The 24859-nt window shown below is 40.3% G+C and overlaps 1 protein-coding gene across 1 annotated transcript; it reads left to right on the top strand.

The window, feature by feature from the left end:
• The first annotated feature begins 9016 nt into the window (after positions 1-9016).
• On the top strand, positions 9017-9577 carry LOC145399715 (uncharacterized). The gene has a single exon (XM_080272262.1). It carries the CDS (start codon positions 9017-9019, stop codon positions 9575-9577), a length of 561 nt encoding a protein of 186 aa, XP_080128388.1.
• Positions 9578-24859: the final 15282 nt, after the last annotated feature.

The raw sequence follows: 24859 nt of genomic DNA on the forward strand, positions 1-24859 counted from the left end.
ACACAATTCTTGGACCCAAGTGAACCATACAGTCTTATGCTCTTCTTCCATCTTTTACTCACAACTATACATACTCCTTCCTTTGCCCTCTTCTTTATGACACTGGAACTAATGCGACAGTAATGATGTAAATTTATTTCTTATGACATAAAGCATCAAATCTAGGAAAATTTGTGGTGACAGATATTTTGGAGAAATATTCCAAGTGTTTGCCCCCCCTGGCAAAAATTCTGGATACGCCACTGCTACCAGACACCCGTAGAGCACAGGGGAAGGCATGAAGAGGTGGCACAATGGATGCAACTCTGTCTGAGCATTTACCATAAAAGTATCTGTAAAATAATGCAAGGGAGGCAACTTTCCTTCTTACTTGTAGAGAAGGCAGGTTATTTGTAATAGCAGAGTTAATAATTCTAACAGCACTGTTCTGAGTTTTGTCTAGTTGCTTTAGTGCAACCTCACTACAGTACATCCACTCCAGAAAGGTGAGCAGTATTGCAATTGAGAGCTCACCTGACTCTTATAAACCATAACCAAGTGCTCGTCAGTAAAGAAGCTACGAACTCCATTCAATAATCCTAGTTTCTTTGACGAGGTTTTAGCAAGTGATCTGATATGGGAGATCCAGCTGAGGTCATTGTTAAGGGAGACACTGGGAATTTCAATACTATTAGAGCTACGAATATTAGTAGCACTGAAGGTAATATAGGAATCTGGCATTATCAGTCTAATAGTAAATTGTATATATTTGGTTTTCCTAGCATTAAATGAGACCACGTTAATATGTCCCCATCTCAGTGATCCTAGATAAGTCTTGATTTATGGAAATGGCTGTACAGAGTTGTGAAAAATAGATATTAAACTTTGTGAATGGGCATGTAAGTGTGAATGAACTGTGAAATGTTGGGTCATCTGCATATGAATGGGTGGGATTACAATAGGTGATAGTTAAGAAATCATTTTTTATGAATTAAAAATAGGGTTGGAGCCAGATCTGATCCTTGTGGCACGCCTTCGTTAACCGAGTGGAAATTGGAGTACACATCATCCACTTTTATCTTTCTGTTGAAGAGATATGGTGAAATCAGAGGAATAAACGACGTTAGTCCATAGCAAAGGGAGTTTGAATAGCGGGGAATAGTGCCATGCTCTTCAAAATATCCAGGATTACTGCATGCTTTTCGCCATGTTGGTCAACTGATTGATGGATGGTGTGAGTCAGGTAAGTATATCAATGGTGGATCTATCGTGGTGAAAACCATACTGTCTGTGACTAATTAAGTTATTGGATTCAAGATTTTTAACTATGTACTTATTCATTACAATTTCAAATACTTTACTAAGACAAGATGTGATACCTATTGGTCTGTAATCAGAGGAGTCACAGCAACATCCTTTGCTCGGAACTGGGTCAATACTGGATTCTTTCCAAGAATTAGGAAATGAAGAAGTACGTATGCATAGACTGAAATATTTGAATAGAACAGAAGCAAGTTCTAGGGAACATTTTTTCAAAAAAATTCGAGAAATTCCATCTGGGCAAGGAGCTTTGTTGATTGGTAAATTGTCTTGGATGGATTTTGCATATCTAGTCTGTATTTTAAGTGGAGCAGTTTCGGGAGAGTCAAGAACTAGTACTGGAATGTTCTGGCTGACTTCCTCTTCTGTAGAATTTCTGGCAGATGTACTGACAAGGGTATTCACTTTACCACGCGGATCATTTGTAATGTTACCCTCTGAAGATTTTAGTGGGAGAATGGGTGATGACTTACTTAAGTTATTATTGAAAGATTTGAGAGTTAGTCAGAATATTTAATTGTCATTAGGATTGCTTAGTACTTTGGATGCTTTATATATATATATATATATATATATATATATATATATATATATATATATATATATATATATATATATATATATAACATTTAAATTTATTAATCTGTATGTATGTATACACGACGATTTATGAACCTTCTCTGGAGCAAGAAATACGAAAGTAGAAACCATTCACAAAGCGCATACCTCCGCCAGTGCCATTGCAGGATCCGAATCCGGATCCGGCCCAAAATTCAATAAATTCTTTCATAATCCATGGTCCACCGTTCCACATAATTTCGAGAAAATTCGTTGAGAACTCTTGAAGATATTGTGTGGACAAACAAAAATTCTTGGTTCCGGATGATGATACGAATCACCACAAAAATATAATGGATCATTCTTTGGGCCATATGCTATTCCTCCAAAAATTTTCAGCAAAATCCGTACTTAACTTTTTATTAATCCATCTAACAGACAAACAGACAAACAGAGAAACCACCACCGGCAAAAACATAACCTACCCTTGGTGGAGGTAAATATGGGACTCAGCTGCCGCCTCATGACTAAACCCCGACCCCACCATAAATGGCTCGGGATAGACGTCCTCATTAATGATTTTCAGACATTCGAGAGAGAAGGGAAAGTCGAAGCAACAAGAGAACTCCAAGCCGAAGTTTCAGTAACAAGGGGCTCCTTCCAAAGCAACTTCATACACAGAGGACACCTACAAGCAGCCAGACAACTTCGTTCAAATGAGTACATCGTCGTCAGGAGGGTAGACAAGACTGCAGCTTTTGTTATCATTTCGATGCAGGACTACCTCCAAAAATGAGTAACATCCTCTCTGACACCTCGAAGTTCATGAGGATTTATCACAAGCTCACAGAAGAAATTAAGAATGAAGTCAACTCTGTGAATGAAGTAATCAACGCCACCACAAGGGCCTACACTTCTCTTTATTGGCACACGGATATTCCCTTGGTGTAATTCTATACTAAACAGGCACGTCAGTTCCTCCTATATTATAACCAACCCATGAATCCAAGATAAGCACTATTGGTACATATGCAACACAGGCAATTGACTGTTGAATTATAACTGCCAGAAGTGGTTGATGGAAAAGCAAAATATACCTATTTGGGGGTATTTAAGGAAGCGGCCAGGTCCCCCACAGCAGTGTTTACCAATAACCCCTCCGACTGGCTGTGTTGTTTACCAACCATCACTCCAATTGTATGTGTTAATGTATACCATATCAAGGTTATGAGAAACTTAATGATTTAACCAAACCAAACCTGAACCAGTCTAACCTAACTTGTATTTGACAGTCAGCTTTCAAATTTACAAAACGCTCATTAGGAAGGTACACATCGTCGGAATATTTACACATTCTAAATCCTCATGTATAGCTTTCAGAGTTAAGTTTACGAAAATGCTCAGTAGCTGTGGAAATCCAGTAACAATAACAAACCTGAAATGATTCACTTCACTAGATATAATGGAAAGGCCACACCCATTTGGTAATGAATTATTTCCTTAGCTATGCATATGACAAGGTCAAAGCACAAACCAGGTTACACCCATCACCCCATCATCTCGCAGATCCCGACTGCTACCCACTCCATTGCAAAAACTTGAACGAATTACTCACATGTACTATCTATCGTCAACTACCTGACATCAGCTAGCCAGTTCCTCGAGATTGTGAAGGAGGCACCACCTGCAGAAGACTATATCGTCGTATCTTTGACGTCAAAAGCCTTTTTACCAACGTGCCTATGGACAGAACGATTCAATTCATTGTCATCTGAGTATATAGGTGTGAAGAAACTATGCCCCTCGGCGTGGAAGAAGCCTGCCTCCACTCCCTGTTGAACTTTGTACTAAAAGGCCTCTTCACTGGCCCCCCGTGGAAATGTGTATCGCTAGATAGATGGTGTTGCTATGGGCAGCCCTCTACGAATCCTCTTTGCAGTCGAGGCCATGATACTGACTATCAGTCATCTTTCAATATGATACCGCTATGTCGACGACACTTTTCGTTATAGTAAATGACAAAAAAACTTCAGATCCTCAGACAGAACCTCATCAACGCCTCCAGCCAAAATTTCAGTTTTAATGAATCTTCCCAAAGCCGCCTAATGACTGCCTGCGACTCTCGATTGACCATTGCAGTCTATGCATAATCATACAATAAAGGACCGTGTCTCAACGGTGAAAGTGAATGCCCACAGCAACATTATTTTACGCTCCACGATCAGTGTCTACATCCACCGTACCATCACCTTCTGTTCCTCATGGGGCAGTGTTCATTCAGAGCTAGAATGACTTACGTAAATTTTCGGCAACAATGGGTATCAGAACAGCGACAAGGAACACGTAATGAAGAATGCCATTAACAAATGGTACTTAAGCTATGGACCCCCTCTCTCCATAACGGAAAAAAAGTCGTTTTGCCCTGTCGAAATTACATGTCTACAGTGTATAAAAGTGACTAGATATTATTGAATATTTTCATATTAAAAATGCCGAATCCATAGATCCTAACAAAAGCATCGTGCAAATCACGTTCTGCAAGATCTGCAAAACCTCCTTTCTCTATTCAAGAACCGCCCTACCATGAAAAGTACACCAATACATGAAAAACACGTCCTCTACCACCATATTTGTACAAGTGTGGACTGTTGTAATCATACTACGTAGGAATGGCGAGGACTTAATGTCTAGGCGTTTCACACGTCGCCTACAGAACGGATCGATAAAATATAGCTAATGAACTAACCATAACACTTCCCACACCCGTTGGCACCTCGAAAAAGTTGCTGAAGTATCTTATAGCGAAAAAGACCCAAGTAGGCCCACGTTTCTTGAAGCACGTTACATTTCCGACCTCAAACCTGCCATCAATTAAATTTGTGAGGAGTAGACTGTAGCACCGATTGAACAGGGCATTACTCCCAAGGTGGGTGGTAAGCTGAAGACAGAGAGAGCTGGAGCTCCCGTTTCATCAGCCCTCGGGACTAGTTCCTGTCCATCCCCCTTTGCTTAACTATTTCAGCGTTTCAGTAACACAGACAGTAGGCCAGCATGCGCTCCCATACAAGTTGCTCTAAATGTCAACACCAAACTACATGCACAGTACGCACTACACTTCCTTTTCAGAAGTAAAAAAGGAAAATGGCCTATTTTAACGATGCCTTGGAGTCCCCAGGGGTGGGGGGGGGGCCATAAATATCCTCACAATCAGCCCCTCTCCCGGTAATGACTCTAAGAGCTGTCTGGAACCACTGTCTGACTCACTTATTCTTCATTTATGCAACAATTGTGGCCTTTCCTCTAACTTTTCTCTTCTCCCTTAAACCTCACCTTCTTTTTGTAACCGAGACTCAGCTGTCTGAGGCAAGTGACAGCAAACCCTTTTCTGTATCCTCCTACTTTCTGAATACTCATTTCAAAGCCAAAGATGAGTGTTGTGTATATGTACAGAACGACTTATCTTGCTCGCATGTTCCTGAATTTGATTCTTCTGAATTCTCTACTCTCAGGCGTCAGCTTTCCTGTCATTCTCTAACTAAATATATCTGCACTGTTTACTTATCCTTAAATAATACTATCAACAATTCTTCGACTGTCTTACTTCTGCGATGGAACACATGCTACCCATTTCACTTTTCTCTGAACACTCCATTCTAGGAGATTTCGATGTTCACCACCACCTTTGGCTTTCCCCTCTTTTCACTGATCAACCTAGTGAACAAGCATACATCTTCTCTGCCCTTAATGACCTCGAGCAGCTTGTACAGCACCCTACCCGTATACCTGACCACCTTGGAGAAAGCTCCAACATAGCTGACCTCTTCCAAACAAGTAATCCTTCTACTTACACTGTTAATCTTTTCTCTTCGGTGGGATCCTCCAATCACAACATGCTGTCCACAACAAGTAGATGGCCTATAAAAGGTACCAGAGCCAACCCACCTCTAAATCATCCTTGTTTTTTTAATTTCTGCCCGGAATCTCGCTAAGTTGGTTCTTCTCTCTGCTAAAAATATTTTCATCAGTACTAAATGCTCTCAACTCTCCAAGTCGAACTCTTCCTGCTCCTTCTGGCACCTTGCCAAAAATGTTTCTAACAACTTTCCTCATCATCCTTCCCTCCTCTTTGTACTCTGATGGCTCTGTAGTTATTTCTTCTACTGATAAAGTAGATCTCTTCGCTCAGGCTTTCTCCTCCAATTCCACATTAGACAATTCCGGTGCTGTTCCTCCATCCCCACCCCTCTCTGACTTCCTCATAGTTGACATTTAAATTATTTCAGCTGATGTATTTTCTGCCACCACTGGCCTCAATACTAACAAGGCATATAGGTCTGATGGAGTCCCTCCTGTTATCCTCAAGAACTGTGCTTCTGTGCTTACACCCTGCCTGGGTAAACTCTTTCGCCTTTGTCTTTCAACTTGGACCTTTCCTTCTGGCTGGAAGTTTGCTCTCATTCAGCCAGTCCCAAAGAAGGGTGACCATTCCCAGCCCTCGAACTATCCTCCAGTTGCTTTAACACGTTGTGTCTCAAAAGTTTTCGAGTCTATTCTAAACAAAACAAAAATTAAAGCATCATTCCTATTACAACCTTCTTTCTGATTGTCAGTATGGGTTCCGTCAGGGACGCTCCATTGGCAATCTTCTCACCTACCTTTCAGACTCCTGGTCATCCTCCTTTCGGGACTTTGGCAAAAGCTTTGACATTGCACTTGACATCTCAATGGCTTTCGATCGAGTCTGGCATAAATCATTAATTTCCAAACTGCCCGCTTACGGTTTCTAATCTGCTATCTGTGCCTTCATCTACAGCTTCCTTTCTGGTCGTTCTATAGCCGCTGTTGTATACGGTCATCATTCTTCTTCTGGATCTGTCAACAGTGGTGTTCTTCAGGGCTCTGCCGTATCACCAACTCTCTTTCTCTTTTATTCATCGATGATCTTCTAAGCTGTACATCTAACCCTATCAACTCGTACACTGATGATTCCACCCTTTGCTTTTCCAATCGGTTCCCACAACGTCCATTCCAGGAGTTACTTCAACAAACAAGGGATGAGGCTATGGCACACCTAATGTCTGACTCGGTTCATATCTCTGACTGGGGTAAAAATAATCTTCTTCTTGTTAATACATCAAAGACTAAGTTTTTACACCTATCAGCCCGTTAAAATCTTCCACAGGAGTACCCACTAATGTTTAATAATATCCAGCTGAATCCTGCATCATCCTTAAATATGCTTGGGAATTCATTCACTCGGGATTTATCTTGGAAAGTTCATATTACATCTCTTGTAAAATCTGCATCCAAGAATTTAGCTGTGCTAAGCTGACTCTTTACCTTCTTTACTCCTGCACAGCTATTGACTTTATGCACGGGTTTTATTCGCCCCTGTGTTGAGTACAACTCTCATGTCTGAGGAGGCTCCCCATATACAGCTCTTCTCAATAGAGTGGAGTCAAAGGCTTTTCATCTTATTAACTCTCCTCCTCTTACTGGCTCCCTTCAACCTCTGCCTCTTCACCACACTGAAACTCTTTATCTCTTTCTAGTGCTACTTCCATGGTCACTGCTTCTCTGAACTGTCTGCTTGCATTTCTTCACCTCTACGACGGGTGTGTAGCACCTGTCTAGCAACAAACTCTCATCCCTTTTCTGTCCAACTCGCTGCTACTAGAGTTAACCATTACTCGCAGTCCTTCATTTATGCAACAAGTCAGCTTTGGCACTGTCTCCCTCTGTCTGTTTTCCTATTTCCTATGATCTCCAGTTTTACACGCAGTGTCTCCAGGCATCTCGAAATGAACGGATCTTGATTTTGGCTCTGTTTTGTATTGATTTTTTTTTTTTTTTTTGATGGAACTATTGCGGCCTCCTAGTCTTTGGTTCCTTCTTCCTCGCTTAATAAAAAATTTAGAATATTTACAACCCTTCCAACATTCAAAAGATCACAAACATAGGTGGGCTAACTCATTCCATCAACGATAACCTCACAGCTTCCATCACACGCTTCTTGGCCGACCAATCACATGGTAACACGTGTCGGCATCCGCTGTATAATGAGGTTTTACTCCACGCGCCATCAGATTGGTCTGAAAATGTTCCCATGAAGGAGCGAAATGTTACCAAGTACATTAACATTTGGACAGCTACTCAGAAATCAAAATAAAACCAGCATAGCTTTGCCCAATGCATTGAAAGTATTGACAATAAATTAAATAATGCAGAAACACCTGTTGCATTCAACCTCGTTTGCATACAAAAAATATCTTAGCTGGCAATACAGATAAAAACTTCATGGCGAAGGTGTCAATGACACTGAGATTACACGCAGGTTCAAGAAAGAACTTGTTGAATGTCAACTGCCAGAGAAGCGGTAGCTTGTCATACAAGGCAAAGAAAGCCCTTGTGAAGTTCGAGCAAGATGGAAAGAATCAGTATCCCCGAAAATATTCGAAAATCCATTGAAAATGAGTGACACCAACTCCAACAGCAACACCATTATGGCATGGGAGCTAGAAACATTGCTAAGCTTTTCAGGATGAATAGCAACAATTTTAATCTCCCTCATCCTACGTCAAAAATTTATTTACTTTGTCCCTACCCTTAAATTGATGCAGGAGCAAGAAGTATTAATACTGGACTCGACGGCCACTTCATGACTAAACACCGACTCCTATGTAAAAGGTTCGAGATTGAAGTTCTGCTAGACGATATTCAGGAATCTGGAGAGAGAAGGGAGAGTACAAACAACAAGAGAACGCCAAGCCTCCATTATCGGTGAAGGTTCAGTAACAAGGGGCTCCTTCCAAAGCAACCTCGTACACAAACGGCACCTGGAAGCAGCGAAACAACTTCCTTCAAAGGAGGACATCGTCGTCAGAAGAGCAGACAAGACCGCAGCTTGTTTTATGATTTCGAAGCAGGATAACCTACAAAAAAATGAATAACATCCTCTCTAACACTATGAAGTTCACGAGAATTAATCACAGTCTCACGTAAGAAATTTAGAATGCATTGTCGTGATTGAAGTTGTCAACGCCACTACAACGTCCTACACTTCTCCAAACTGACAGGTGAATAATGCCATGACTATGCATATGAAAACAAGACACACAAGCCACGCTACACTCTTTGCCTCATCATCTCGCAGATTCAGATGACTACCTACTCCATAGCAAAGAAATTTAAGGAAATACTCACACCCCATTTTACCAACGAACCCGTGAACAGAAGGATACAATTCATCCTTGATGGAGTTTCTAGATATGAAGAAACTGTGCCCCTCGGCTTGGCAGAAATCTCCCTCCACTCCCTGCTGTACTATACTAAGAATGTCCTCTGCACCTGCTTCCGTGGAAGTGTATATCGCCAGATAGATGGCGTTGCCAAGGGCAGCCCTCTACGAGCTCTGATTGCAAGCTTTTTTATAAATATTATCGAGGCCACTTTATTGACTAACAACCGCCCTTCCATCAACTGCCGCTATGTTGACTACATATTCGTTATACTATGGGACATGCAAGAAATTCAGATCCTCGAACAGCGCCATATAGACGCCTCTGGCCTAAATTTCACTTTTGAAGAATCTACCGAAGGCTGCCTCCCCATCCTCGATGTCCTAATGATCGCCCACAGCTCTGGATTCACAACTGCAGTCTACCCAAACTTATCTAATAAAGGACAATGTCTCAACGGCAAAAGTGGATGCCCTCAGTAATATTTATGCTCCACCATCAGTGCTTATTCCCGCCGTCACCTCACGAAATGACCGTCATGGAGCGGTGTTCATTCAGTGTTGGAAAGACACAAGTTCTCGTCAACAATGGATATTGCAGTAGTGATAAGCAGGACATAGTGAAGAATATATTTAACATATGGTACTCATGCTGCAGGGCCCCTTCTCTTAATAAGGAAAAAAATCACATGTACTACAGAAATTTCATGTCTGCAAAGTATAAAACTGGCGAGACAATAATGTAAAATATCATTCATAAAAATATTAAATTAACAGACCCTAAAAAAGCATTGTGCTAATCACATACTACAAGACCTGGAAAACTTCCCATGTATGCAAAAACCATCCTGCCATGAAAATTACATCTACGAAGTATGAAAGAAGGTCACGACATCCACTGACATATGTGCACAAGTGAGGTCTGTTGGAATCATACCTATGTAGGTATAACGAGGACTAAATTGTCAGGGCTTCTCACATGATACCTACAGGATGGGTCGATAAAAAATCACTAAAGAACTAATCAAAACACCGCCCTCACCCGTCAGCATTTTGAAAATGAAACTGAAATAATTTACCGTGAAAAAGCCACGTAGACTCACGTTTGTGGAAGCACTTTATATTTCCGAAGTGAAACTTGCGATCAGTTTATGAGTAGAAGATTTATAAATCCTTCCATCATCCAAAAGATCACAAACATCGGTGGGCTAACTTATTCCACCAATGAGATAGTTACTCGCCTTCCATCACACACTCTTGGCTGACCAATGATGTGGTAATGCGTTTTGGCATCAATTCCATGTGTCTTGTATTCGCAAGGCATTTAGACCGGTATCGACAGGTTTAGACCAGTCTTATTGCTGTTCTGCTGAGACCATCAGACCAGTACAGACTGGTCGAAAGCAGTCCTGCCCCAGAAGCTCGCCTTGGCCAGACCGGTTGCGCACAAACGTATGCACATCAGCAACAGCCAAGAAGGAGGCCACAGGAGCGTCTGTGCCAGGGTCTAAACATCGGTGGTCAACAGTGGCGGACTTAGGAATAAGGTTAGTTTTAAATTAGATTTTTATCTCTAGTAGAAGCCCGTGATCATCCAAGAAGGGAACCAAATAAATCTCACCATGAAGTGGATGCTTTGTATTATTTTAGATCGCACAAAGTAAGATTATTAAAGCATTAATGACCGAAATAAAACTCGACGGGAAGCAGAAGGATAGTTAAAAATTCGTTGAAAGAATACGGACTCAGTCATCTTCAACTTTAAATGTTTGGGAATTCAGTAAGAATCTTTTATTTCTTACCGTACTGACATTGTTCTAGGCCATTCCCAATCACTCTTGCAGCCAATAGGAGGCTTGGACAGGATCAGACCAACATTTGCCTGTTTTTGCGATCACTTATGAGCACAGACCGGTCTAAACTGGTCCACGATCAGATTGCCATGAAGATGTTCCCAGGAGGAGCAAAACGTCACCAAGTACACTAAGATCTAGACAGCTACTCAGAAGCGATAATAGAAATCAGCGTAGCCTAATCCAAAACATCAAAAGCTTTGAACAAACATTTAATAATGCCGAAGTTCCATTTGCATTAAGTCTCGTCTGCTTACATTATATATATATATATATATATATATATATATATATATTTGTATATATATATATATATATATATATATATATGAGGATATAAAGGAGCGTTGTGGTGTTGATGTGGATGTGATAGGAAGCGTTATGAGGAACACACTGAGGTGGTTTGGCCATGTGGAGAGGATGGAGGGTGAATGACTGACGAAGAGAGTGTATGTGAGTGAGGTGGAGGGGGAAAGAGGGAGGGGAGGCCGAGGATGAGATGGAGAGATGGGGTGGAGAGGTATGAGAGAGGGGGTGTGAGTGGGGCGCAGGGGAGTGAAATGGCGGGGGACAGGGCGACTTGGAGGCGATTTGTTTGTGGCCACCCCAACCGGGAGTGAGGCGTCTCGCAATATATATATATATATATATATATATATATATATATATATATATATATATATATATATATATATATATATATATATATTGTCAGTCGCCTTAATCACGTAAGGGGTGACCACAAACAGATCGCCTCCATGTTGCCCTGTCCCCAGCCATTTTACTGTCCTGCTTCCAGCTCACACCTGTCTCTCTCATATTCCTCTCCACTCCATTCCTTATCCTTGGCCTCCCCCTCCCTCCACGTCACTCACATACACTTCCTCGTCAGTCTCTCACTCTCCATCCACTTCACATGGCAAAACCACCTCGGTGTGTTTCTCCTAACGCTTCGTATAACATCCACATCCACACCACAACACTCTTTCACATCCTCATTTGTCAGTCTGTCTCTCCATGCGATTCCACAGGCTCGTCTCAAATAACTTATTTCCAATGCTCTCACTCTTGGCTTCTGTCCCTCTAGCAACGCCCAAGCTTCATTTCCATACGTTAGAGTTGGTATCACAATCCTGTCATGTAGTAACTTTTTCACTTCCATGCTCACTTCCCTATTTCTTATCACTACTTTCAAGGAACCAGCAACCCTTCTTCCTTGTTTAACCCTTTTCAGCACTTCACCCTCCAAACATCCATTCTTACTCATCACTTTACCCAAATAATTAAACGCACTCACATTTTCCATTTCCTCCTCATCCAGTCTTACTGTACATTCACTGACTTCACTTCTCTCGAAGAAAATAACTTTACTCTTCCCAATATTCACCTTTAGATTCCGTTTCATATAGACTTTCCCAAACTCATCCACCATGCCTTGCAGCTTCCCGTCATCTTCACTTATCATCCAATATCATCTGCAAACAACAATACAGGGGGTTGCCAAACATTGCACTCTTTCATTAGGGTCACTCTATCCTACACTGCCCTACCTTGTATCTCTTTTATAACCCCATCCATATACAGAATGAACAACCCTGGAGACATGACACATCGCTGTTTCAATCCAACCTTCAATTAGAAATATTTATTTAGTTCACTATTTCAGTATCCACACGCATTGCAGCCTTAGCATCCTCACACATACTCTCTAGATCAATGAACAACTTCCCATCTATTCCATATACTTCTAATACTTTCCACAACCCTTGTCTATCCACCCTGTCATATGCTTTCTGCAGTTCCTTGAAGGCTCCATACAACTTCTTTTCCTTCTCTAGAAACTTTTTCATTATAGATCAAAAAATGAATATCTGATCTACACAACCTCTTCCCTGTTCTTCTCTATTCCTCTGTTATTTCTCTAAATCTGTCAATAAGCATCCTACAATATACTTTTCCTATTACACTAAGAAGACAAATGCCCCATTGATTACAACACACTTCTTTTTTCCCCTTTTCCTTTGTACAGTGGAATAATTATACCTGACTTCCAATTCTCCGGGACTCTACCTTCCTCCTAGGCAAATTTTGCACATCTTTCACATCCATTCTACTGCTATCTCTCCCCCATGCTTCAGCATTTCACCACACACTCCATCAATTTCTGAGTCTTTCCTCATTATGACTTTCTTCATTCCTTCCACAACATCACCCCTACTGAATTCTTCCTCTCTTCTCACATCCATCCATCCCCCATCCATTCCCCAGCCACTTACACTTGCATTACTTTAACTCTTTGTGTTCAACAATTTCTTAAAGTGTTCTCTCCATCTGCTCACACTTTCCCCCTTGTATACTAGCAATCTACCATTTTTACCTTTCATTCCCCAACTAACTTTTTTGCCACCCTGTCTAACTCTCTTTACCTCTTTCCAGAACCTTTTTTATTACATTCCATGCAATTTACACTCAGATTCCTTCTAAATTCCTCATGCACTGTCTTCTTTCTCTCTATTACTAATCTTTTCATCTCTCTCTTCCTCTCTACATATTACTCTCTTCTTCCATGTCTCAACTTCTTCCCTGCCCCTGTTTCTCATCAACTCTCTATTTGCTTTCTTCTTTTGTGCACAGCCTCTCTCACCTCTTCCACCATGCTGTTCCTTGGACCCCCTTTCGTCTTTTCTTCACCCCACACACCATCTCATGTGCTGCACTGATTTCTTCTGTGAGTATCTAGCACACACCTTGCACATCCCCCATCTGCTCCAATCCATATTTACCGAATCGTTCCCCCACTTCTCTCTTATATTCTGCCTTTTTCTTATCCTCTTGCAACCTTTCCACCCTCCTTGCATATACTTCTTCCTCCTGTCCTTCCCTTCTCCTATTTCTCCATTTCACTTGAACCTTGATTCTCACCACCACCAAGTGGTGGTCAGAAAGCCCACTCCCCCAACCTCTATATGCTCTTGCATCCATTACACACCTTTGCATCCTATCATCCACACACACATATTCAATCATTGCCTTCTGTTCATTCAATTCACCATCCACCCATTTTATCACTCGGAACATATACCTATGAATCATTTTGTGGCTGAAGAGGACATTAGCTATCACCAACCCCTTCCTAGCATAAATATCCACTAAAGCCCTGCCATTTTCATCTATCTCAGGAGGCACACACCACTCACCTACAACTCCATCCACCTTCATGTTCCCTACTTTACCATTCATATCGCCAGTCAAACACACTCTCTCATTTCTTTCAAACTTTTCCATGCACACTTCCACATTTGTCCAGAACTCTTCTTTCGCTCTGCGTGCACGATCTTGCCTTGGTGCATACTCGCACATAATCACCCACATTTGTATTCCAACTTTTAATCTTACCCACACAATCCTTGAGCCAACTGATCTATACTCTCTTATATTCTCCTTCCATCTGTTACTCACAACAATACACACTCCTTATTTTGCCCTTTCATTCTCACCTACTCCCGCACATATACTCCATCCATACCCTCATTCTCTCACACTGTCACCTCTCCATTTAGTTTCATTTAATCAACATACATCCACTTTCGCACCCTCAAGCACCTGGACAATCTCTCTCTCTCTCTTTCACCTCATCATTTGCACCCCTTACATTCCACATCGCAATCCTTATCATGTCCTTTATTCGGTCCTTAGTCGTCACCTTTTAGTCAGTCCTGGTCCAAGGCTTCTTGTTCATATTTTTAGTTAGCTGTTTTCCGGGAAGGGGCACCAAACCTCCGCCAACCCACTTGTTGCCACAGAGGGAACACGTGTTGATTGATTATAACCTTATAAATATATATATATATATATATATATATATATATATATATATATATATATATATATATATATATATATATATATAATGTCTATCTATCAATCAATCAATCAATCTATCTAGATAAATAGATAGATATAATGGTGTTTTAAAAATTTTATATTTTGTTCTTAGTGAACACACACATGCTAATCGAGTTCCATTTCACGAGCAATGACTTTAGGCAAAATATGACCACAAATGCCTGTTGCTATCCCAACCCACAAGGCTTGCAGGTTTTGCTCCGTATGAAAAATTATTCTTTTGTCTGACTAACGTCAAACGCTATCCTGAAACTGATCTCTGAGACAGTAGAGGCGATGGGAAGAGCTGTATTGGACGTCCTGAAGCAGTGGTAGCAAGTACAATAGAAGACTGGGTGACCAGCCTCCGCTTTGACTCTACCACAAGCAATACAGGTGTCCACAGTGGGGCTTCCACCGTCATCCTGAATGCCATTGAGAAACTGCTCCTCATCATGCTATGCCAACATCACATCCATAAGCTTTTTGCCAGGGCCTTTGATCCATTGTTCTCCTCTGGCATGGAAATCCCCTTATTCGATCGGTTCAAGGACTGCTGGGATATCATCGATCACCAGGTTTTTAAACAGTCTGAAGTTCAGGCCAATTGCTCTGATCCACAACTCTTAGATGAATGGATCTCGAAGCATCAAGACGAATTGGCTTCCTTCAACGTTGCCAAACGGCAGTAGGGTCACAGCCACGACTGTCGAACTTGCACTCCACTTCGTGGGTTAACCACTCCCTGAAACGAAGAACCTCTCTGACAGCGGATTCCGTGATCCAGGAGCATACAGCAATGCCAGATGGATGGGGCTGGACTCAATGAAGATTTTCCTGTTCTGGGACCAACTCCCCCTCACCCCTCACGACGAACGAGCCTTGAAGTGGATAGACGTCTTCTTGGTCACGTTGTTACCTCACACTTGGTACTCGTTGCCAGTTGGAATAGATGCACCCGCAAATGATAAGGCTCTCTTCAAGACAGTACAAATGTACAAGAACCAGGATGAAGAGGAAATGAGCAGCACAGCGATCAAAATGCTTTGGAACCATGACTGGTATGTAAGTAAAGACCTCGCAGGCTTTGGATTTTTCTTAAACCTTGAGCCTGAGGATGAAAACTCTTAAATGCTTCTAAACCTTCACAAGAAGCCTCTGCAAAAGGTGAGGACAAGGAAGGTGGCTCCCCGAGTGTTGTGAGACCCCACGGACGTGAAAACTGCTGATTTCGTCACAATCCAAACACAAAACTACCTCAAGTGTTTGATGATAGAAGTTCACAGGGAGCTCAAGGACATCAAGGAGCGCTGCAGCCAGATCATGGCATTCATCTTAATCAACGACTGCTTTGAACATGGAGGCAAGCTGGCAGTTGAGTTAAATAAGAAACTCACGAGGAGCAATGAGGAAAGACAGCTGGTCCTCCAAACCATTGCATACCACAGGAGGGAGGTTTCTTGACCGGAGAAGTCCATGTATGTCTAATCACAATGTGTCCTGCTGTGAGTTTTAGGGCATCAGGACAATATCACCTCAATGACAATATCGCACATGGACAATATCCCCCGAGGACAACGTCCCCCTGAACAATATCCCCCATGCACAATCTTCCCTGAGGACAAATTTATCCCACTTTTCTGTACTCTACCTCTGTGCCCCTGCTAGTTACATATCGCAGCTCGTTTAGAGATATATAATTCTGTATATGTATGTGTATACTGTACAAATATATATATATATATATATATATATATATATATATATATATATATATATATATATATATATATATATATATATATATATATATATATGAAGCCTCTATGGTACAGCAGTAAAGTGTGCGTTTCGTGCACTGAAGAACGAGGGTTCGCATACTGCCAGGGTAATAAACTTTGGGAGCATTCTTCTGGCCACATACTGCATTGGCGGACACAAGGGGTGCTGTGGTTGAACCAGTGTTGCATACTATAAAGTATGCTTGCACCCAGTCGGCTTACACGGGCCGATTACACTATGTTCACAGACTACACACACATCCAAAGCCACTGCAACACTACAATTACAATTACAAGCACTTCTCACCCAACATTCAATGTTTACTAGACAGCATAAGCCACTTGGTAGAGATACATTGGCTGTATCGTCTCAACTTCGGTGGGGACAGGCCAGTCCTGCAGTGGACACTCAAATGGCTGATGAGATTTTATATATATATATATATATATATATATATATATATATATATATATATATATATATATATATATATATATATATATATATATATATATATATATATATATATATATATATATATATATATATATATATATATATATATATGTATATATATATATATATATATATATATATATATATATATATATATATATATATATATATATATATATATATATATATATATATATATATATATATATATATATATATATATATATATATATATATATATATATATATATTTATAAACATGAATATGTCCATATACATATAGGTGTTGTCGACGGGGATTTTGTCTTCGGGAGGTATTACGCATGGGGGGATATATTGTCCTCCTAGGGATATTGTCCTAGAATGGAATTTTGGTCTTTTTGTCACAAAATGTCTTCATTTACTTGGGCTGATTTCGTAGTTGCCTTCATGAGCAATTGTTGTAAAACAAGACACCGTGTGCTGGATGACTTATTTTCATTCAGATGAAACGAGACTTCGTCTGTTTAATTATCTTTCCAGGTAAGAAAAAAACAATAAATGTGTGCACGTTCATCTAAATCCAGTTTGAAAATATCACCCATGAAATGCCCTGCTATACAGGGTATACACACACACACACACACACACACACACACACACACAATATATATATATATATATATATATATATATATATATATATATACCACCAGTCGAGCAGGCAGTACTCCGAATGTGGGTGGAAAGCTGATGATAGGGAGAGCTGGAGCTCCCGTTTCATCAGCCATCGGGACTAATTCCTGACCATTTCCCTTTGCTGTAATTTCTCAGTGATTCAGTAATACAGAGAGTAGGCCAGCATGCTCTCCAATACAAATTTCCCTGTCAACACCAAAGTACATGCACAGTGCACACTACATTTCCTTAAAAAAAAAAAAAAAAAAAAGCAGGAAACTAGCGCTCTAAAACCATGCCTCAGAGCCACCAGGGGGGGATTATAAATACCCCCACAATCCGCCCCTCTCCCGGTGACTACTCGATGAGTTTCCTGAAACCACTGTCTGACTCACTTCTTTATTTCTGCAGCATTCGCGGCCTTCCCTCTAATTTTCTCTCTATTGAACACCACCTCTCCTCCTCTAAACCTCACCTACTTTTTTTTAACCGAGACTCAGATGTCTGAGGCAATTAACAGCAAACCTTTTTCTGTATCCTCCTTCTTTCTCTATACTCATTTCAAAGCCAAAGGTGGCTGTTGTGTATATGAACGCAACGACTTATGCTGCTCTCTTGTTCCTGAACTTGATTCTTCTGAATTCTCTAGTCTCTGGCTTCGGCTATCCTGTCATTCTCTGACTAAATATATCTGCAGTGTTTAATTATCTCCTAATTTTACTGACTATCAAATATTCTTCGACTCTCTTACTTCTACGATGGAACACATTCTATCTAATTTTCCTTTCTCTGAAATCTCCATTCTAGATATCAATGTTCACCACACCTTTGGCTCTCCTCTGCTTTCACTGATCCACTTGGTGAACAAGCCTACATGTTTTCTATCCTTAATAACACTGAGCAGCTTGTACAGCACCTTATTTTAGTGGAGAGAGCTCCAACGTACTTGACCTCTTCCTTACACCTAATCTTTCTGCTTACACTGTTAATCTTTTCTCTCCATTGGGCTCCTCCGATCCCAACCTTATTACTTTTACCTGTCCTATCGCTCTGGTGGGGCCTGTGGATCCTCAAAAAAACCCTGGACTGTGGCACTTTGGAGCTGCGGATTGGGAGGCCCTCGTGCAGCACTTCTTTGATTTTCCCTGGAATGAATATTACTTCCATGGCCGGGAGCCATCTAAGTGTGCCTTGCACAGTACGGAGGTTATTCTCTCAGGCTCGGAAGCATACAGTCCCTTTTTATATCTTTTGACTAAGATAAGAAAGCCTTTGTTTAATCATGCTTGTTCTAATGCTGTCTGCAACAAGGAGAGGGCCTATAAAAGGTACTAGACCCAACCCACCTCTGAATCACATCTTTTTTATGTTTCTGCTCAGAATCGTGTTAAGTCTGTTCTTCGCTCTGCTAAAAATAATTTCATCCATACTAAATGCTCTCAACTCTCCAAGTCGACTTCTTCCCGCTCCTTCTGGCAGCTTGCCAAAAACCTTTCTAACAACTTTACCTAATCATCGTTTCATCCTCTTTTTCATTCTGATGGCTCTGTAGCTATTTCTTCTACTGATAAAGCAGATCTCTTTGCTCAGACTTTCTCCTCCAATTCCACCTTAGACGATCCCGGTGCCGATCCTCCATCCCCTCCCCTCTCTGACTTCCTCATGGCTGACATTAAAATTTCTTCAGCTGATGTATTTTCTGCCACTACTGCCCTCAGTACTAACAAGGTATATGGGCCTGATGGAGTCCCTCCTGTTGTCCTCAAGAACAGTGCATCTGTGCTTACACCCTTCCTAGGTAAACTTTTTGCTTTTGTCTTTCAGCTTGGACCTTTCCTTCTTGCGGAAGTTCGCTCTCATTCAGCCAGTCCCAAAGAAAGGTGACCATTCCCAACACTCCAGCTATCATCCAATTGCTTTAACATGCTGCGTCTCAAAAGATTTCGAATCTATTCTAAACAGAAAAATTTTAAAGCATCTTTCCTATCACAATGTTCTTTCCGATTGTCAGTATGGGTTCCGTCAGGGACGCTCTACTGGCGATCTTCTCACCTACTTTTCATACTCCTGGTCATCCTCCTTTCGGGACTTTGGCGAAAGCTTTGCCATTGCACTTGATATCTCAAAGGCTTTCGATCGAGTCTGGCATAAATCTTTAATTTCCAAACTGCCATCTTACAGTTTCTATCCTTCTATCTGTGCCTTCATGTACAGCTTCCTTTTTGGTCGTTCTGTTGCCACTGTTGTAGACCGTCATCGTTTTTCTCCTAGATCTATCAACAGTTGTGTTCCTCAGGGCTCTGTCCTATCACCAACTCTCTTCCTATTATTTATCAATGATATAAGCTGTACATTTAATCCTATCCCCTCGTACACTGATGATTCCACCCTTTACTTTTCCATTCGGTTCCTGCAATGTCCATCCCAGCAGTTACTTCAACAAACAGGGGATAAGGCTATGGCACACCTAATGTCTGACTTGGCTTGTATTTCTGACTTGGGTAAAAATAATCTTGTTTTTAATGCATCAAAGACTCAGTTTTTATACCTATTAACCTGACAATAATCTTCAACAGGAGTACCCACTAATGTTTAATAGTATTCAACTCAATTCTGCATCATCCTTGAACATGCTTGGGGTTTGATTCTCTTGGGATTTATCTTGGAAAGATCATATTACATCTCTTGTAAATTCTGCTTCCAAGAAATTAGGTGTGCTAAGCCGACTCCATACCTGCTTTATCCCTGCACAATTTTTGACTTTATACACGGGTTTTATTCGTCCCTGTGTCGAATACAACTCTCTTGTCTGGGAAGGGTCCTCACACACAGCTCTTCTCAATCAGGTGGAGTTAAAGGCTTTTCGTCTCATTAACTGTACTCCTCTTACTGGCTCCCTTCAACCTCTGTCTCTTTACCGCACTGTTGCCTCTTTATCTCTTTTCTGTTCCTACTTCAATGGTCACTGCTTCTCTGAACTATCTGCTTGCATCCCTCCACCTCTACGACGGGTGCGTAGCACCTGTCTAGCAACACAATGTCATCCTTTTTCTGTCCAACTCTCTAATGCAAGAGTTAACTGTTACCCCTAGTCCTTCATTTATGCAACAGGTCAACTCTGGAACTGTCTACCTCTGTCTGTATTTCCTACCTTCTATGATCTCCAGTATTTGAAATGTAGTGTGTCCAGGCATCTCGAAATACATGGATCCAGAATTTGGCATTCTTTGGTATTGTTTTTGTTTTTTCTTGGAATGTACTATGTGTGTGTGTGTGTGTGTGTGTGTGTGTGTGTGTGTGTGTGTGTGTGTGTGTGTGTGTGTGTGTGTGTGTGTGTGTGTGTGTGTGTTCTTACCTAATTGTTCTTACCTAATTGTATCTTTACAGGAATGAGTCAAGCTCGTACTGTCCCGTGTCTTAAACCATATTTATCGTACATACCCTTAAATCTGTGAATTGTTTTGGCACACACTATTTCATTCGGTAGTGCATTCCATTCATCAATTGCTCTGTTTGGGAAACTGAATTTCCTTACGTCTTTATCACCTCTCTTCTTATGCAGTTTTTTGCAGTGTCCTCTTGCTGATGCTTCCCCATATGTTAAGTAATCATTTATGTCTATTTTCTCCTTCCCTGATATGCATTTATATAGCATTATCATGTCACCACTTTTCCTTCTTTCCTGTAGTGTTGGGAGATTCAGTTTATTTAGTCTTTCTTCGTAGCTTAGGTCCCTTAAGCTTGGTATCCATCTTGCAGTGGCCCTTTGAACTTTTTCAATCTTGTCTATGTGTTTTTTGAGATGAGGACTCCAGACTACTGATGCATACTCCAGGGTTGGTCTAATGAATGATGTTATTATCCTTCTTAGCATGTCTTCATTTATGTATGTGAATGCTATTCTCATATTTGCAAGCAGTGTATACATGTTCTGTACCTTCTCGCTGATGTGGTCAGCCGGAGATAGTCTGTTATTGATAATCACACCTAGGTCCTTCTCTCTTTCTGATGTGTATAGGGTTTTATTTCCTAACGTATAATCCCAATCAGGTCTTTTTCCACTTTTACCAAACTTGATTACATGACACTTGTCCACATTGAATTCCATTTGCCATAATTTACTCCATTCATGAAGTTTATTTAATTCTTCTTGTAGCTCTTTACAAGAGTCTGTGTTAGTAATTCTCCTTTGTATTTTTGCATCATCTGCAAACATATTGAGATAGCTTTCATTTCCAGTGTTACTGTTTATATCATTTATATACACTAAAAACATGACTGGTGCCAGCACTGAACCCTGTGGTACTCCACTAGTCACTTCTTTCCATGATGAGTAGTTCCCCCTTAGTTACTGTTCTCATTTCTCTTTTTATGAGAAAATCTTGCATCCAACAAAACAGTTTGCCTCGAATTCCTCCTTGATGGTACAGTTTCCATAAAAGTCTTTGGTGTGGTACTGTGTCAAATGCTTTCTTGAAATCTAAATAGATACTGTCCACCCATCCTTCTCTTTCCTGTATTGTGTTTGTTACTGTCATAGTAACTCAACAGATTAGTAACACATGATTTTCCTTTTCTGAAACCAAACTGTCTTTCTGTTATCATACTGTGTTCTTCTAGATGATTTACCCAAGCTTTTCTTATAAGCTTTTCTAATACCTTGCTTACAACACTGGTCAGTGATACTGGTCGGTAGCTGAGTGGATTTTGTATATTTCCTTTCTTGAATAAGGGGACAATATTTGCTTTCTTCCTAATATCAGGTAGTTTACCTAGACTCAAGGATTTCTTGAAAATTAAAAATAATGGTTTACTTAACTCCTTTGCACATTCTTGTAGTACCCAACATGAAATTTCATCAGGACCACTTGCTTTTCCTCTGTCTAATTTACTTAACTCCTTCTGTATTACTTTATCTGATATTTGTATATCTGGTAGTATGTGTGGACATGCATGTTCCACATAGTCCCTCTCAATTTTTTTTTTCTTCTGTAAAAACAAATTGGAAATTCTTATTTAGCACTTCACAAATATCTTTCTCTTGTGTATAGGTGATTCCATCTTCCTTAATGGATTGTATTATATCTTTTACTTTGGTTTTGCTTCTGATGTAGCTGTAAAACAGCTTTGGTTGATCCCTACTTTTATTTATGATATCCTCCTCAAACTGTTTTTGGGCTTCCCTCCTTATTCTTGTATAATCGTTTCTTGGCTGTTTGTAATTATTATACGCCATTTCAGTATTGTGTCTTCTGTATCTATTCAACACCAAATCTCTTCTTTCTTTAGATTTTTTACATTCTGTGTTTTCTTATCTGCTTCTTTGTGCTGTGGGATGTACTTCTGGACTCCTATTTCATGAAATTCACAGAATTTTTTATATACAGCATTTAAATCTTGTCCTCTAAACTCATTTTCCCAATCAACTTCTAAGAAATACTTCTTTAGGTCTTGATAATTTCCCTTTTTATAGTTTAGGCTCTTTTTGTAACTGTCATTGTTGTTTACTATGTCATATGCTATCCTGAAGTTATAATTTAGTACTGCATGATCGCTTTTGGCGAGTGGAGGGTGATATATTAAACTGTCAATATCATTTTCTTGCCTAGTAAATATTAGATTTAGCATTGAAGGTACATCGAGTCCTCTTTTTCTGGTGGTTTCCCTCACATGTTGCGTTAGGAAAAACTCTTCCACGAGATCCAGGAGCTTTTGGTCCCAACAGCTTTCTTGGCTAATTATATCTAGAGTATTCCAATTTATATTTGTATTAAAATCTCCGGTTAGTATCATTCTTTCCGATTTCTCTTCCATTTTATGTAGTAATGATCTTAAACTCTGAATTGTACTCTCTGCCAGGTCCTCATATTCGTTTCTTTCCCATGTGTTTGATGTGGGTGGCATGTACAAATTGGCTACAATTACTTTCCCTTCAGATGTGTTGATCTCTACTGCAATCAGTTCTACTTGTGATGGTATATCTAGTTTTATTTCATTGACTTTTAGATTTTTCTTAGTTAATATTATAATTCCTCCTCCTTTTTTTAAATTTCTGTCTCATCTCCATATATTGTATTCCTCTAAGTTTAGTATGTCATTGGATATCCTTGGTGTTAATTTTGTTTCAGTTAGGCATATTATATGTGGTTCATTTTCTCTGACATAATCATTCATCTCTAGTAATTTAGATAGCATTCCATCAACATTTGAGTACATCAACTTTATCATCTTGTTTATATACTTGTCATGACATGGTTCTACTACCTTTCTCCTTTTTATTCCCTCCTGTGTGTGTGTGTGTGTGTGTGTGTGTGTGTGTGTGCGGCCTATCTTCTAAATATCCCTCTGTTGAGCACCACCCCTCCTCCTGTAAACCCCACCTTCTCTTCTTAACTGAGACTCAGCTGTCTGAGGCAATTGATAGCATATACGTTTCGGTTTCTCCCTACTCTCTCTATAATCATATCAAAACCAAAGGTGGCTGCTGTGTATATGTGAGCAATGGCTAATCTTGCTCTCGCTTCTGAATGCTCCACTCTCTGACTTCGGCTTTCCAGTCATTCTCAGACTAAGTATATCTGTACTGTTTACTTATCCCCTAATTCTACTGACTAGGAAAAAATCGAATGGAATGACTTACGCAAATTCTCGTCAACAATTGATATCAGAACTGCGACAAGGAAGACGTAATAAAGAATGCAATAACAAATGGTACTTAAGCTACAGAATCCCTTCTCTCCAGAGGGAAAAAAAGTCATTTTGCCCTGTCGAAATTACATGTCTTTAGTGTATAAAACTGACAGGAAAATATTGAAAATTTTCATTTTAAAAATGCCAAATGCACACATCCTATCAAAAGCATCATGCAAATCATATATATACTGCAGGAACTGCAAAACCTCCCATCTACTACCCAAGAAACTCCCTGCCGTGAAAATTACACCAATGCATAAAGAACATGTCCTCTACCACCGTATTTGTACAAGTGTGGACTGTTGTAATCATACCTACGTAGGAATGGTGAGGACTAAATTATCAAGACGTTTCACATGTCTCCTACAATATGGATCGATAAAAAATAGCTAATGAACTAACTATAACACTTCCCACACCCGTCAGCACCCCGAAAAAG

Source organism: Coenobita brevimanus, chromosome 50 (genome assembly GCF_032717465.1).
Source record: "Coenobita brevimanus isolate Jiangsu-jjx chromosome 50, ASM3271746v2, whole genome shotgun sequence".
NCBI classification, from domain to species: Eukaryota; Metazoa; Arthropoda; class Malacostraca; order Decapoda; family Coenobitidae; genus Coenobita; species Coenobita brevimanus.